At 42.7% G+C, this 15,301-nt stretch overlaps 1 protein-coding gene across 1 annotated transcript in view; it reads right to left on the bottom strand.

Moving 5' to 3' along the window:
* The window catches only part of Myo16 (myosin XVI), a 356,137-nt gene that overhangs the window by 159,994 nt on the left and 180,842 nt on the right, over positions 1-15,301 (bottom strand). The window contains exons 20-21 of the mRNA XM_028766338.1: positions 12,006-12,078; positions 494-646 (exon numbers count right to left, since the gene is read on the bottom strand). Of these exons, the coding sequence (XP_028622171.1) occupies positions 494-646; positions 12,006-12,078 (226 nt within the window). The remainder of the gene's footprint in view (positions 1-493; positions 647-12,005; positions 12,079-15,301) is intronic.

The raw sequence follows: 15,301 nt of genomic DNA, 5'->3' as shown, positions 1-15,301 counted from the left end.
ATATGTATATATGTATGTATGTATATATATATATATATATGTGTGTGTGTGTGTGTGTGTGTATACATATTTTCCTTCCAACATTTCAAAATGTAAATTTTAGAACTGTTAAGGACCAATATACAACAAACTATATATTTCATGGTGTCTCAGTCTTAGACATTAGCTTATAAAATTCATTTGGTGCATTGGCCTCTTGTAACTGGCCAATGAGACTTGTAGGTTTGATAAGTAAAATGGAGAATATTCTTATATCAGAAAGTTCTGATATTTCTTGTCCTTTCAATGAAGTTGTGAGTTTTCCAATGTTCCCTTCAGGCGAGGATGATTTGTGCTTCTTAAAAAAAAGAACTATTGGGGGATTACAAAGGCATTGTAGAATCTCATATACAAGGACACCTCACAAACAAGACCTTCAGAAAGAAAATTCTCTCTCTCCAGGGCACCTGAATGCAGGCATCCTGTTAAGTTTCTAATTATGTTATGTAAGTACCTGGAAGAAGAAATCCAAAACTCCAGCCTGGTTACCAGGAGAACAGGCAGTTTCCATGGCAACTCCCTCTTGTACACACTCTGTTTGCTCTTGTAGGAAAAGCACCTCTTGTATATAGTGATGCATCTTTTCATTGGTCAGGTTGACACAAAGCTGTTTAGGGAAGAAAACAATGTAGCAGATAACACAGTCTGTTATGCAGAGCCCCTGCTCATGCTATAGCACCCCCCATACCCCCAGTGACACACAGACTGGGGACATACAGACTACGTCTCCCATTAGGATGACTCATGACTCTCTCCCTGAAAGGCAGATTCACTCAGTCACTTCTGAGGTCGTATTGTCCCAGTGTTCAACGTGAGGTGGGCATGTTAAATACAACAAATTAACCACAGCACTAACATACAAACAAGTTTCGAACACTTGAAAAGAGGAAAACAACTTCTGAAAGGAAGCTGGACCAGGCTCTTGAGGACAACGGGAAAGAAATGGCTTTCTGCTGTGGGGTTCTGGGGAAAGGAGTGTGGCTCTTGCATGCCCTGCTTCTGGTTACCTATTGGTTGTAGGTGAGAGTGGACACAGATTTCTTCTAGAAGTTATGTCTGGTGTAAGGGCTTTATCACACAAATAGTGTTTATAAATCAGAATACACCCTCCAATTACCCTCTTTCCAAAAGACAGTCCGGAGAAAACAGAATGTCATCTTTTAGTCTTAAGTCTTTTTATTTATTTCTTCTTCCATTAATTAATTAATTAATTAATTAATTAATTAACTTTACATCCCAATCACAGACCCGTCCCCCTCCCTGTTCCCCCCTCATACAGCCCCTTAAGCTTTATCTTAAAATACGTTTATATATTCCTCCACTATCTCCCCACCTCACACACAGTGCTTTGGTCACAGCAACCTCATTGAAAAGAGGTCAGGAGGGGCCAAAGCCCAAGACTGGGAGGATATGACCAAGAGGGAAGATGTGTGGGTCGGGTGTCACTGTGGGGGAGGGGGTTCTAAAAACATGGCTGCTGAGAACTGAGCCTGAGCCCCCCCCCCCCCCACCTCCAGGATCTGTATGGACTGGCCCTTACACCTACCTTGCCCACATCATTTTTACTGACTTCTTTGGCTCCATCACCCCCATCTCTGCTTTGCCTACAGCCTACCTCCTACAGGGCCAGGCCCATCAGTTCCCCAGAGCCCTGTTTCTCTACCATGTGCTCCCTGAGCAATGTTATAACTAAACTAGTATTTTCGAGTGGTTCCATTTAAAGAGAGGGGTCATTTCTCTTCTGTGCACGTAAGGTAAACACTGCGTGCTAAGCTCTAATCATTTTACAGCAATTACTAATTTTTAGTAACATAATAACCTCAGTTGTCAGGGAATTCGACATTTCAGATATCCAGGAAACACAACAAGATACATTTTTGAAACAAAGTGAAGTAACTTTAGAATTTCAAATTCCCTTCTCTACTGGCTATTTTCATAAACATCTCTATCTTTTCATAATTAAAATGGAAGTGGCAAGCATAAATGTTCCTTTCCCAGCAGGGATCTCTCATATGCAGACTTAACAGTTTCACAGAAAGTGCTTCTCTTCCAGAACCCCCACTGGAGATTTGTACTCCAGGAAAGAAGCATGTTCCCTAGTGAGGCTCTGATGGACAGGCATGAGCTTCGATGAGGTAAGACAAGGGACAGGCCAGCTGGTCCCCTCAGGTGAAGGTTTGACTGTGAGGCTCACATGCTGAATGCATCCTCCATTTGCCAGCTGGAAGACTTCTCCCCCATTCAGTTCTCTTTGCTGCAGTCACAGGGCAGTCACAAAGAGTGGCATGTCCTATTTTGGTCACAAATCTCTGCTTCTGTGGCGCCTTCGGCAATCAGCACAGTCATCTGGCTTGACTGCTCTTATACAAGAGAATGGATCACACAAAGTGTGTGCTTTTCTAAGAAGCTTGGTGCTTTAAATCTCAGAAACCCTCAGCATACATCCCATGAAATACGGTTGTCAAGGAGAAGAGGGGAGATGTTTTAGAGAGCTGGTGGTCAAATGCAAAAAATGGAAGGGCCAGAGAAATGATGCCGCTGATTAAGGCATCTGCTGCCAAGCCTGACATCCTGAGTTCAATTCCCAGAACAACATGGTAGAAGAGAACAGACTCTTGCAAATTCTCCTAGCAATGTACTGTGGTAATGTACACATCCATGCACGTCCACACAATACACACACACACACACACACACACACACGAGAGAGAGAGAGAGAGAGAGAGAGAGAGAGAGAGAGAGAAAAAAGAGAGAGAGAGAGAAGAGAGAGAGAGAGAGAGAGAGAGAGAGAGAGAGAGAGAGAGAGAGAGAGAGTGAGAGAGAGAGGTGATACATGTTTTTAAAAAGAAGATTCTGAGAGTTCCAATGGTTCTGCTGAAATGGTGGTGGGAAGCCCATGGCAGAAGCAGAGATTCCAAATTTACAAATTTAAAGTGCTTTTCTCTTGTTCTTTAGGCTTCACCAAGACTACAAGGCAACCACAGAGCTGAGTAGTTCCTGTTTAATTTTAGGTGTCTTTTTTGGTAATAAATTGTAGTAGATAATCTTCAAACCTACAGAAATTCTCTTACAGTGTGAAATCGGAGACCCAAGGGAAAAGGAGAGTAGTCCCGGAATGTCATATCTAGAACTAAGAATTTTTGTTCTCGTTGTATGGTTGTCAATATATCATGTTTATGTTTTATTTTTAACCTGCTTTATTGATTAATATCTTTCATGAACATTTATGTCTATTCCAGTGACTTATATTGACTAATACTGTATTTGATATATTTCCATGTGTAATACTCCATCTGTCATAGTAATAATAAAAATCTGTCCGTGTGACTCTTCCTGGTGCTGGGCACTGGGAAAGGGGTTCAGATCACTGACTGGCACCTGGAACAAAGGCTGCTTCTGTGTTTCCTAGAAAGAGGCAGATACCAGCTTCCAGAGGAGGGATTTATCTTATACCTGGGGTACAATGACACTAGGCCTAGGAAGACTTGGGGTGCCTGGGCAAGAAAAATACAGAGATCTTTCTTGGGGGAACAAGAGACTCATCCTGTTTTGTTTTATGAACAGAGCCTATGCATATTAATTTTGTTCTAAACATAACCTTCCCCATCGCCTCCAACACACAGGAGTGCCAGCGTCTCTGGTTGAGTTTTCAGTTTTACCAACATCCATGTTGGCCATTTAACTTCAACTGTGCCTAGTTACAAACGTTATAGGTGTGTTTGCCTTGCGTTTGGACTGTCCCTGATGTAGCACTATGGGTCAGGGGACAGTCAAATATAGAAAGTGTTCTGAGGAATGAACTTCAAAACTACCTACAAATGTCCATAAGACAACTAACATAGCCCTTCCCTTCCTACCTGGTACCTACTTGAAACATCAAATGTACATTTCCCTAACAAAAGAGGGACCCAAACTGGCAACGCCCAATGATTCTGCCTTAGTTTTCCCTTCATGTAAAGTTGTGTGTGTGTGTGTGTGTGTACATGTACAGGTGTACAACAACCTCAGAGGAAAACTTAATAAGTACATTAGTCATGCTTCTAGAAGTTTCTAGAAACATAAATCTGCATTCGTAATCTAGAGGATCAATATTGTCTTTAATGCAAAGCAATTGTTATTTCTCCTTTTCACGTCTACCCATTGGAGTTGTGTAAGGGGTCTATTAGACTTCCAGGAACTCCCCAAAGCAGACTCGGAAGTGGGTAAAGGGTGAGGATAAGTTATCATTCAACAGCCACCTAGTTAGTATGAACACTGCTCTTATTAAGACACATGCTTCATACATGGAATGAACTAGCAGGTTTAATAATAAAAGTGGTGCATTCCTTGAAGTCTCTCTTCAGCAGGAGAACCTTGTGGCTTATCCAGATGGCCCGTCATTTGTATTAATGACAAACTTAATTTCTTGAGTAAACTTTCACCAACTGTTCTCCCTTCATTTTTACTGCTCAGTGAAATCTATCTGGAGCAAAACTAAACAGCGAATGACGTGTATATCACAAAATGAAGGGGAGAACTGATTAAAGCAGACTCCAGTAGAAGGCAGAGCCCTGAGTGCCCAACAGTAAGGACAGCACACAGTCTCAACCCTTGCTGCTCACTGGAATTAAATGGGAGCTTTGTGAAGGTGGCTGACGTCTGGGTCTGACCCCAAACGCATTATATTGGAGTGGGGCCCAGGCTTTGATGTGTTTAAAAGCTTTTCAGGTGGTTGTAGATCACACCAAGCTGGATGAGAGAGAGGGAGCACAGCCTGTTTGCCAATTTGTTCAGCATTTAATCTAGATATAAGTACAAAGGGTGATGTGTTTAAGTGGGTGCATGTGTGGGTGAGTGTGTGTGTGAGAGAGAGAAGAGATAGATAGATAGATAGATAGATAGATAGATAGATAGATAGATACATGATAGATATGCAAATAGATGATAGATTGATAGATGATAGATAGATAGATAGATAGATAGATAGATAGATAGATTGATAGACAATGATAGGTAGGTAGATAGATAGAGAATATATTGACATTTCAGATGTTGGACACTTCACAGATACGTCCAGAATATTGAACTGTCTGAGCTGTTGGTAGCTATTTTCTAAGAAAACGTTGAGGAGGCTGACGCCTGCTGGAGAAACACTGAAGTAAGTTGAGCTTGCGGGCTTCTGTGCAGGACTTCCCAAGGCCTTTAACAATTCAGATAGGTGATGGGTCTCCAACTTGCTTCTGCTGAACACTTCCTGTTGTCCACATTGCTGGACATGCTTCTCCAGGGAGTCAACTGTGCCTGAGATCAATACATTGCATACAAAGTGGGAGCTAGTGGGGGCGGCAGGGTCTCCTTAGAGCTGTCCTTTAAATATTTCTGGATCTTGTCTCTTGTTCAATGCTTCCTACCCCACTATCCTGTTGTTGTTGTTGTTGTTATTGTTGTTGTTGTTGTTTTTAAAGTCCATTCCTGCCTCCTATCTATCACCCTGACAGAGTGTCTTACCGCTGTCAGCAGCCTGGTCCTATGGAAACAGGCATTGCTGTAGTGACCCTGAACTTCTTGGGTAGTACATAGGCTTCCCTTCATTTGTTCAGTTCTCATTTTGAAGATAAGGTCGGTGAGTCCTGGTCCCTGAAGTCCCTGTGTTTGGCAACTTGACTCTCAACGAGGTGTTGAGAATGTGGAGTCTCAAAGACATGTCTGGATTATGTGAGGTTCATCCCTGCCGTCATCAGACAATGTTCCTCAGGAAGGGTCTGCTAGGCTCTTCCTCTTCCCTTGCCCTCCTGCTCATCTGTCCTGTGAGGAACAAGCCTCTTATCATGAGGGATGCAGTGTCCAGACAATGCCTTAGGAATGGACACAACTTTGCCATATATAAAACCTTTGAGTACTTTAACAGGTGCCGTCCCAGCAGAACCATGAGACAAAAAGTCTCTGCTCCTCTACATTATCTGGAAACAAGAGTTATTACTACAGCATAAAACCTTCAGTTAAGTCAAAGTGTTGGGCCTGAGGCTTGATCTTCAGGAAGCAGCCAGTCAGTAACAAAGCATCCAATCCTGTTGGATTCCATATTTCATACATACTAGCCAGCTCAGGGTGGGAAAGTATCAGGTCAAAGGGAAATGACTTCTAGATATTTTGAAGGACACCCCATAAATCACACCTCAGCTTGGGGGCTTGGGTAGAAACCAGGCTGGAGACTAGAACAGAGCCTTTAGCCAAAATGCCATTAATTCAAAGTCCTGGCGTTGTTTCTTACTGTTTACCGTTCCCCCAAAGAAAACAATGAATGCATAATTTTGTTTTGTTTTGGCGATAAACTTTTGGCTGAATCAACATAACTTCTCCACATAAAGTTACAAGTACAGGCTTAGAGTCGATCTACGTAATTTCTATCAAGTGAGTTTCAGGCTGGAAGAGCACTGGGCTCAAAGCCCCGTGGGTCTGTGTCTGAGCTCTAGTTTGGCCCCATGAAAGTTTTGGGGTTATCCCTTAGCATTGTGAAGACAGACAGAGTGAGAGATCACATGGGAAAATAATCTCACTCAAAGGAGAAGCCTAAGGAAACTGCCCATCGTCCATCACGTGCCAAGACCACCCATAAGCACTTCCCTAGTTTACCATTATGACTTCAGGGATTTTTCCAGACAGCCACTGTGTTAATCTTGAGAACAGTCACTCTTCTCTGGGATTATTACATAGTATTAATTAATATTCAATGTAGTCATTTTGATTATTAAGGAATAAATATGCAATAATGGAGTATTATTCATCACCTTCATTCCTTTTCTTGTTGCCGTAACAAGGGAAACCTAAGGAAAGAAAGCTGTCTTTTGCCTCCTAGTGGGAGGGTGTACCCTAGCCCCCCAGAGACAGTGTGCTGGCTGCCGTCAGCCAGAGGAGGGAGCGGAAAGCTGGACTGATCTGGCTTTCTCCTTTTTCATTTTTACTCAGCCCAGGTCTTCAGCTGTGAGACAGTGCTGCTCCACACACATGGTGGGACTTCACTCCTCAGTTAAGCCTTTCTGGTTATGCCCCCAGAAGTGTGTTCCCTGCATGATTCCAAATTAATCAAACTGAAGTGGGACCTTGACATTCACGTTGAATATGTTTCTGGTATGCACATAGACTCATATGAATTCTTCCTTTGTGTTCTGAAGTAATTTCTTTTAGTCGCCCTGGTGCTAGGGTGGGAAGGTATTCCTGCCTCTTCCATTTTAACTGACTGACTGGTTCTAACTGGATTTGGTGTAGAACGCCGCCGTAATGACGGCACTTAACACTTATTAAAGGGGCATTGTTTTTGTACTCACAACGGCTACTCTCCTATCTTTGAGGAAATAATAAAAATGCCAGTCATTAAGGGGAAGCAGTTGGAGTTTAGAAAATGGATACTAATCGTAAAGGTGTGGGTGAGCCCTCTGATGGACTCTGGGTTACATGCTTTCAGGAGCAGCAGGACAGCAGGCTGCTTTCCACTGTGAGTGACTTAAACTACCAGAGCTTTGCTTCAGTGCCAAATAATGCAAGCAAATGCACAGAACCTCTTCTGAGAAATAGAAACTAAACTCACAGCGGACATGCTCACAGTTTACATACATCAGCTTAACCAGAAAGGCCCCTATACTCTTCTTATAAATACAATCTGATATGATAAGAGGCATATTAAAAAAATGCCATGTGGTCTTATTACTGTTTGGTTTCTTTTTGTCCATAAAACCAGCCGGAGCAGAACACACATTAAGACAGAGCCAGTCCTATTCTGTCAGTTTGGTTTTGGAATCTGCATGGGAAATGAGTTAAGCTCGCTCTGAGATTGCCCGTCACTCACTCAGCATACCGACATCCAGAAATCTGCTATGGTCAAAACTATGTGGACCATGACCCCTTAAAGCTAAAGTAACAGCTTTTCATCATCAAGTCTTTTGTAGCATCCCCTCCACAGGAACAACTAGAATCAGCCTTCTTCTCCCTCACAGGGAGAAGAGGTCTCTACGTGCCTTCCTTCTAGAACATGGGTAGCCTGTGATGGTGCCAGCCTAACAGAGGGTCAGACTCGTGAAGGTGGAGCACTGGTCAGGCTACTGTGACCCAAAGCTTGCTCCTTTGAGCAGCTGCAAAGAGAACTGGCCAACTGACTGCACAAAATGCCAAGTAACCCTCTCAGAGCACCCCCCACCAAAGGAGTGAGTGAAGGCAAGATGAGGTCCAGCTGCAAAGTGGCATCTCCCGAGGTTCTTGACTGAGTGAAATTCAAATCAGAGCATCTAGCTAAGGCCTCCAACTCTGGTGCCAATGGTTACCCATCCCTTAGATGCACTCAAATTCCTGACCCTGAGGATCTGGGCATCACCTGTGTCTGTGCCTTAACTTCTTATCCATTCTCTGGACTTCCTCCCTGGATGGACTTTTCATTTTAATCTGGTATCTACACATCATATTCCTTAATCTTCCTACAGTCTCTTACTCTTAATTGAAAAACCCAAGGTCAACGCCCTTCACATACCAACCGATCTGTATGTGTTACACTGGTCTTAATGTCTAGCTCTTCACAAATCAATAGATTTGTATGTGTTTACGTTGAATGTATAGTTCTTCCCCTCAGCACTTTCCCTGCATCTTACATGAAAAAATATTAGTTACCACGCAGTTTCCCCTGAAGGACTGTGCAGAGAACAACCTCACGGTTTATCTTATTGTGTGCCTTTAGGTTCTCTAATTGCTGGCTGGCTCATTGTACAGGCTTCCCTCCTTCTCATTCTGTTCGCAATACTCTCCTTCTTATTTTCCTTCCTTCCTTCCTTCCTTCCTTCCTTCCTTCCTTCCTTCCTTCCTTCCTTCCTTCCTTCCTGCTTGCCTTCTATCTATCACGGAATAAACCACCATAGCATATTTCTCTCCACTGGAGCATCTAACACACTGCCAAGTTATATAATCTAGAAAATCAGGTTCACCATAATACAAGAAGTCACAATTCATTAAAAAGTTCCCTCCAATCCGGCCACCTACCTACACTGAAATCTCATCCCATCAGTGATGGCACTGGAAGATAGTGAGCTCTGTGAGTAGGACCACTGTCCTTGTGAACAGCGTTGCTGCTTTTATGGGGGTGGCAGTGTTGCGTCTGACATTGTAAAGACACAGAAGGAATCCCCAATTGAGAAGCTGTCCTTAGCAGACATAGCACCCAGAAACTGTGGCACCTTGCTCTTGGGTTTCCAACCTCCAGAGCTGAGGACAATGATCATAAACTGTTTAACCACTGTAGAGCAGTTTGTGACAGCATCCTGGAGACCGTGAGCAGCACCATAGGACCAGGATGACCAGGCAAGACGACTCAGTGGTAGGGATGCTGGGGCTTGGAGTAAGTACATCCTTCTGTCTCCCCTAGGGTGTCTCTCTAGAGCCAGAAACCTACTGTGAGGATTTCCTCACTAGTTTTTTTTTCTTCTATAAATTTCAATTGCAAACATGTTTGATAAAATTCAGTTATGTACAAAATGATGTACCAGACACAGTTTCAACCCTGCTGGTGTTGGCACTCTAGTCAAAAGCGGATCTTTCAGTCAACAAGCTCAAAACAGGATAGAATGAATGCTTATAAGGGGAATACTGTCCCTTAGGTGTGCTCGCGAATATAGCAATGATTCCTTAAGCACAGCAGCTTACGAGTGCGGTGGAATGGAAAATGAGGAAGTCCTGCTAGCAACAAAGAAATCCACAGAGAATTAAACCAGTGGCCTTGAAAAAAGTTCACATGCAAATTTTGGAATTTACTGCTTCTAGGTAAAGATACTGTTGCAGTCACACTGAGAAACAACCTTATCTTCCCAGAAGATTCTTAGTCACCATTATATACAGTGGCAAGGCAGACCAGCTAAGAAAATGGCATATTAAAAAATTATTCTTTCATGATCAAAGTCCAAGAATTGATCTTGACATTTTACCCATCAGTGCGTCAAACTCGCATTGAAACGAAAGATCGATTCATTTGTTAGATCTGAAGGGAAAATGTCCCCTTCCTGATACCCAGAAATCACAAGCTGTGAGTATATTCTGAAATACATCATATAAACATTCAGCACAAAGACAGAATAAAGGACCCTGGGATGCTTGTACAGCGCCTTTGTTTTGACACGGAGGCAGCATGAGTGTGGTGCGTGACATCTAGGAGCACAGATGAGCACGAGAGGCTATGGAGTAGTTGTATCAGAGGCCAGTCTCCCCAGAATGGGACTTCTGGGGACATCCTTCCACCATGACTTCTATGTGGCATTTACTGAGACACAGGCATATAGTGGAGGTGTGTCTGTGTGTGTGCGTGTGTGTGCACATATCTATTTGTGTGCTTTTCCTAAGGTGAATATGTGAGACCTTCAAACTAGAGCAGACACTACTCAGAGACTGAACAGAGCTCAACAGAGCAGCCTGTAGACCTGGGAGCAGTGTGCAGGCTCTTCTACTCATACACCCTACTTCTTTTATTACTCCTGTTACACAACACATACAAGCAGGTGTGAACAACATATACAAGCAGGTGTGGGCAACACATACAGGCAAGTGTGAAGAACACATGCAGGTAGGTGTGAACAACAGATACAGGCAGTTGTGAACAACATATACACGTAGGTGTGAAGAACAGAAAGAAGCAGGTGTAAACAACATGCACAGGTAGTTGTGAACAACACACAGTTAGGTGTGAACAACACACACACACACACACAAGCAGGTATGGACAACACATACAGACAAGTGTGAAGACCACATACAAGTAGGTGTGAACAACACACACACAGTGGCAGGTGTGAACAACACACAGGCAGGTAGGAACCACACAGAAGCAGGTGTGAACAACACACGCAGACATGTGTGAACAACACACAGGCAAGTGTAAAGAACGCACACAGGCAGGTGTGAACAATAAGCATGAAGGAAGAAACCCATGGCCTGTGCGGCCTTACTTCTAACCAGTGTTCTCTTTCTTCACTCTGGATTGGAGAAGTAGAACTCTTCTAGACTGAAACTGAGTTGATGCTCCACTGTTTCTAGTGTTCCCACACGAGACAGAAAACCATGCAGTGGGATGTTCTACACCAGCCCAGCCTCTTACGTCACTACCTCATCTCTTATTCTGCAAGCCAGTTGTTCACATAAGTAGAGAAAGTCAGAAGGACAACAGGCAGTCCACCTTGGCCCAGGCATCTCTACTATGGAAAGACACAGAACTGCTTTCACATGGATTCTTTGGGAATCCCTGTCCAGTCTCTCTGATTACTATACATTGTACATTTAAGAAAATAAAAGTCAACAAATCACTCACAAATCACATGCAGTTCAACAGATAAGCAACAAAAAATTCAATTTTCTCCAAGTGCTGTGCAGTTATACGGCCACTGTGCAGGCTGCTAAGAGTATCTCTGCTTTTCTTTAATATTTATATTTTGACTACATTTAATTTGATTTATAAACTATTCCTGCAGTACTTTTAAGATGCACAAACAAATCAGATCTTTCTGAAAATCATCCTCCACAGACGGAGAACGAAGGTAACTAGCAACTCCCCCAGGTGCCTGTGGGTTTCCAATATTTCTATGAATGAATGTCACACAAGATGAGCCCACAAACAGCAGTGTGAGGCACAGCAGGTCCCCTGCACTCTGATGCAGGCTAAGCTTTCTTAGGGCTGCTTTCTGACTCCAAATGGCCTTTGTCTTCATCTTCTGCTCTGGCACAGTGCTCATGGGCCCACACATAGCTAAGGACATTGACAAGAACTTAGAATCAGGTGACTCTGAGCATATGAATCTCCTGGGAGTCCCAAAACCATGGAGAGGCAAAAGGCTGTCAAGACACTAAGATGCTAACTTGAACTAAAGACAGGAAATGCTTCTTTAAGTCTGCATTTGAATGTCTTAATATGAAGCATGACTTGTAAAAATCAATAAACATTCACAAGATTTTCAAAGAAAACTTACTTGTTCGAATTCATTCTTTTGAAATTCCTCAAAACCAAAAATGTCCAGTATTCCAATATCCAATGTCTGTAGGCTGAAAGGAAACACAGCTTCATAAGTGGACATTCTCAGTAGCCTAGTGTTAGAGAAAAGTGCAATTACACAGCACAGCACAGCACAGCACAGCACAGCACAGCACAGCACAGCACTGCTGGCTTAAGTGACACATCAGCAAATAGTGAAATCTCTGAAAGTCAACAGCACCAGGCCACTCCTTCAGGGCTACTCAAACTACTCATTGAGAAAGACACCTTGCTTTCTAGCCAGTTAGAAGTGCAGCCGTGGATGGCTGACTTAATATTTGTTTCTCTGAAGTTGTGTCTGTGTCCTTCCCTCTAGACCAGACTCCCGTCCCTCAGAACCATGGATCCACATTCTCAGTGTCTCCCTCTGTACTCCTGTCTGTACTCTTGTCTTCTTGGGTTGCTTGCACAGTCAAGAACTTCCTCATCCTGTATAAATACAACATTAGGGGACCTACGATCTCTGATGGATCAAATTTAGACACTTTGTACTGTGAACTTCAAAAGGACTGTTTACAAAGAAAGTAGAACTTCAGAGATAAATTTAAACCATTTAGTTATTCAGTGTGAATTGTCCCTCTGGAAATTCACAACAGTCTTAGTGTCAGTTCCTACTGTCTGTGTCCACTCAGAAGGTGAGGAAGGAAGTGAGGTAGGTCTGAGCACCCTGCTTCCAGGAACAGATGAGAAGGTATTTGATACAAATACATTTTGGAAGTTTCCGTTGGCAGACCTGTTCTCAGAAATTATTTTTTTGTGGGGGGATTGTACAAAGCTTGAAAATACTAGAATCATCTGCACTTGTGTTTCCATAAGAAGGCACTCATTATTAAGCCCATGGCTAGCCTATCATAAGAGACTTGTGGACAAGGACCAACATCAGCTTGGAGAGGGGTTAAGGAAAGAAGCAGTTTTTGAAAGTAGCAAGATAAACAACTCAAAGTCAAGTTATAGGTCCATGCTGATGGCCTAGGTTCTGCTCAAGACAGTTTTCAGACTGTTCTCTATAGAAACAGTATTCCAAGCAGTTCTCTGTTGTATTCCTAAAAATTCCCTGGAATTTTAGCTCATCTCTTGCAGAGCAAAAGCCCAGCCTTTTATTCACATATCAATTTATTACCCCAGGTTCCCTTTTGACTGTTCCATGAATCAGTATCACATGACCCCAGCCACCTGATTCTTAGGAAGAGACAGCAAGCACAAGCACAGACTATAAGATAGCTGGGCGGGACCCTGCTCTGGAATTACCATTCTGACCACACTTAGCCTTGGACCTAAACTCCCTCTGATGCAGGCTGACCTTGAACTCAGGAGTCTGCCTACCTTTGTATCTGCCAGTCTTTGTATCTTTCTGACAAGCTGGCTCATAGTGCAGCAGCCTCTGTTCCTTTAGATCTGTGAAGCTCCGTATACGATTCATATTGCACCCTTATATTTTTGCATAGTTGAGAAATTATATATTTTTGAACTCACGTTTTTAGCTTTCTTTCCTACAGCCTTAAGGGCTGCCCTGAAGGTCACAGCATTCTACTGTTTTGCTGAGACATAGACACAGACTTGACTTCTAGACTCAGGTTGCCTGATTATCTTTACCAAGATAAGGAATTAAATTCCATGCATGCATTGTACACTCATGTAACAAAAATGGTCACTTTCACAGGGAGAAAAACACACACTATAAACAGAGTATCATCCAAGTTGAGACACAAGAGAGCCAGGAGGAAGTGCAGCAAGCCCAGGAAAAGGAAACAAGCTTTACTTTTACTCCTTATGCTTCGTCATTCTGATATCCACCAAATATCCTATCGGTGTTTACAAATGTATACAAAAATATCAGAAATACTCAGCAACAGTAAGTCAAGAGAAAAGCTAGAAGTGATTGCATCCTTTAGAAGAACTGAAAATCCTATAATGTTAATCATGTAAAAGCATGTACCAAGGGATGCTCTGTTGATACAGTCCTGGGCAAGCACAAGGACCCACATGTGAACCCATCCAGAACCCATGCAGAAGGCTAGATGTGGTGGCTTGCACTTGCAACCCTAGTGCTCCGACAGGTAGATGCAGGCTGAGGAAGCAGACTTCCAAGAAGATTGTAAACCAGCTAGCCTGGTGCATGCAGCAGTAAGGGAGAGACCCTTTCTCAAACAAGGTGAAAGGCAATACCTGACACCCAGGGTCGTCCTCTGACCTCCATATGCAACATGCGTGTCTTACATACACTCAAGCACACACACATGCACACAAGCACACACACAAAAGTTAACAAAAATAAATACACTCACTTTACAGGAAAAAATGAAAGACATATGAAGAGATTTGTCACAGACTGGCCAGCCTGAGGGCACTTTATAATTCTCTAAACCTCCTGCATTACTATAACAAATTTTTCATCAAGCTTATTTAAAACCTTTTATTTAAAAGTCCGTGTACATTTTACTGCAGAGGACTTTCTATTGGGAAGGAAAGAACCTGCTGTGGAGCAGAGGCAAGGAGCTCCATCGAGAGACTGAGATAGGCACTGTGCTGTCTCTGTCACTCACCAGGAGTATGCAGGGTCCATAGCCAGGACACAGGGAAATATCTCTTCTGAAAGCCAAGTGGCTATCTCAGGAGTGTCAACCTCCCCTCTATGTCCATCTCAGGGGTAAATGCTTTCTTGTGTGTGCCCATCATCCAAGAGTAGACACTCCCTTATAGTATACAAATCTATGGATATTATACTTCTACTATATTATATTATATTATATTATATATTATATTATATTATATTATATTATATTATATTATATTATATTATATTATATTGACCCTATCCCTCAGTCATCTGCCTCTCCTGGTTGGTTCCCACTGACTTTGACAGTAGGGTCCTCAACACTATGACACAGTTTTGGTAGAATTTAAAGAAAGAACCAATAGATACCAAGGACCGTGTACTACTCCAACAACCTTCTCTTCTCCCAGGATTGCAGTGTAATGTTGAGAGGCAGGCAGAGGTGCTTAGTCACCTCGTATAGAGGGCAGAAAACTCCAAGGATTCTGACCGGCATTACGTGTCTGTCATTAACTAGTCCCCTGGGAGAGGGATTTATGAGGTTGAAAGGGCAAACCCCTTTGTTGTTTTTTTAAATATTTGATTGGGTTCCAAACATGTTTAGCTACAAATGTAAAAGATGGACAAAAATAAAATAAAAGAGAGAGAGAGAGAGAGAGAGAGAGAGAGAGAGAGAGAGA

The sequence above is a fragment of the Grammomys surdaster genome, unplaced genomic scaffold (genome assembly GCF_004785775.1).
Source record: "Grammomys surdaster isolate TR1022 unplaced genomic scaffold, NIH_TR_1.0 167, whole genome shotgun sequence".
NCBI lineage: Eukaryota > Metazoa > Chordata > Mammalia > Rodentia > Muridae > Grammomys > Grammomys surdaster.
Note: the sequence above shows the minus strand (reverse complement) of the source record. Positions and strands in the feature narration are given on the sequence as shown.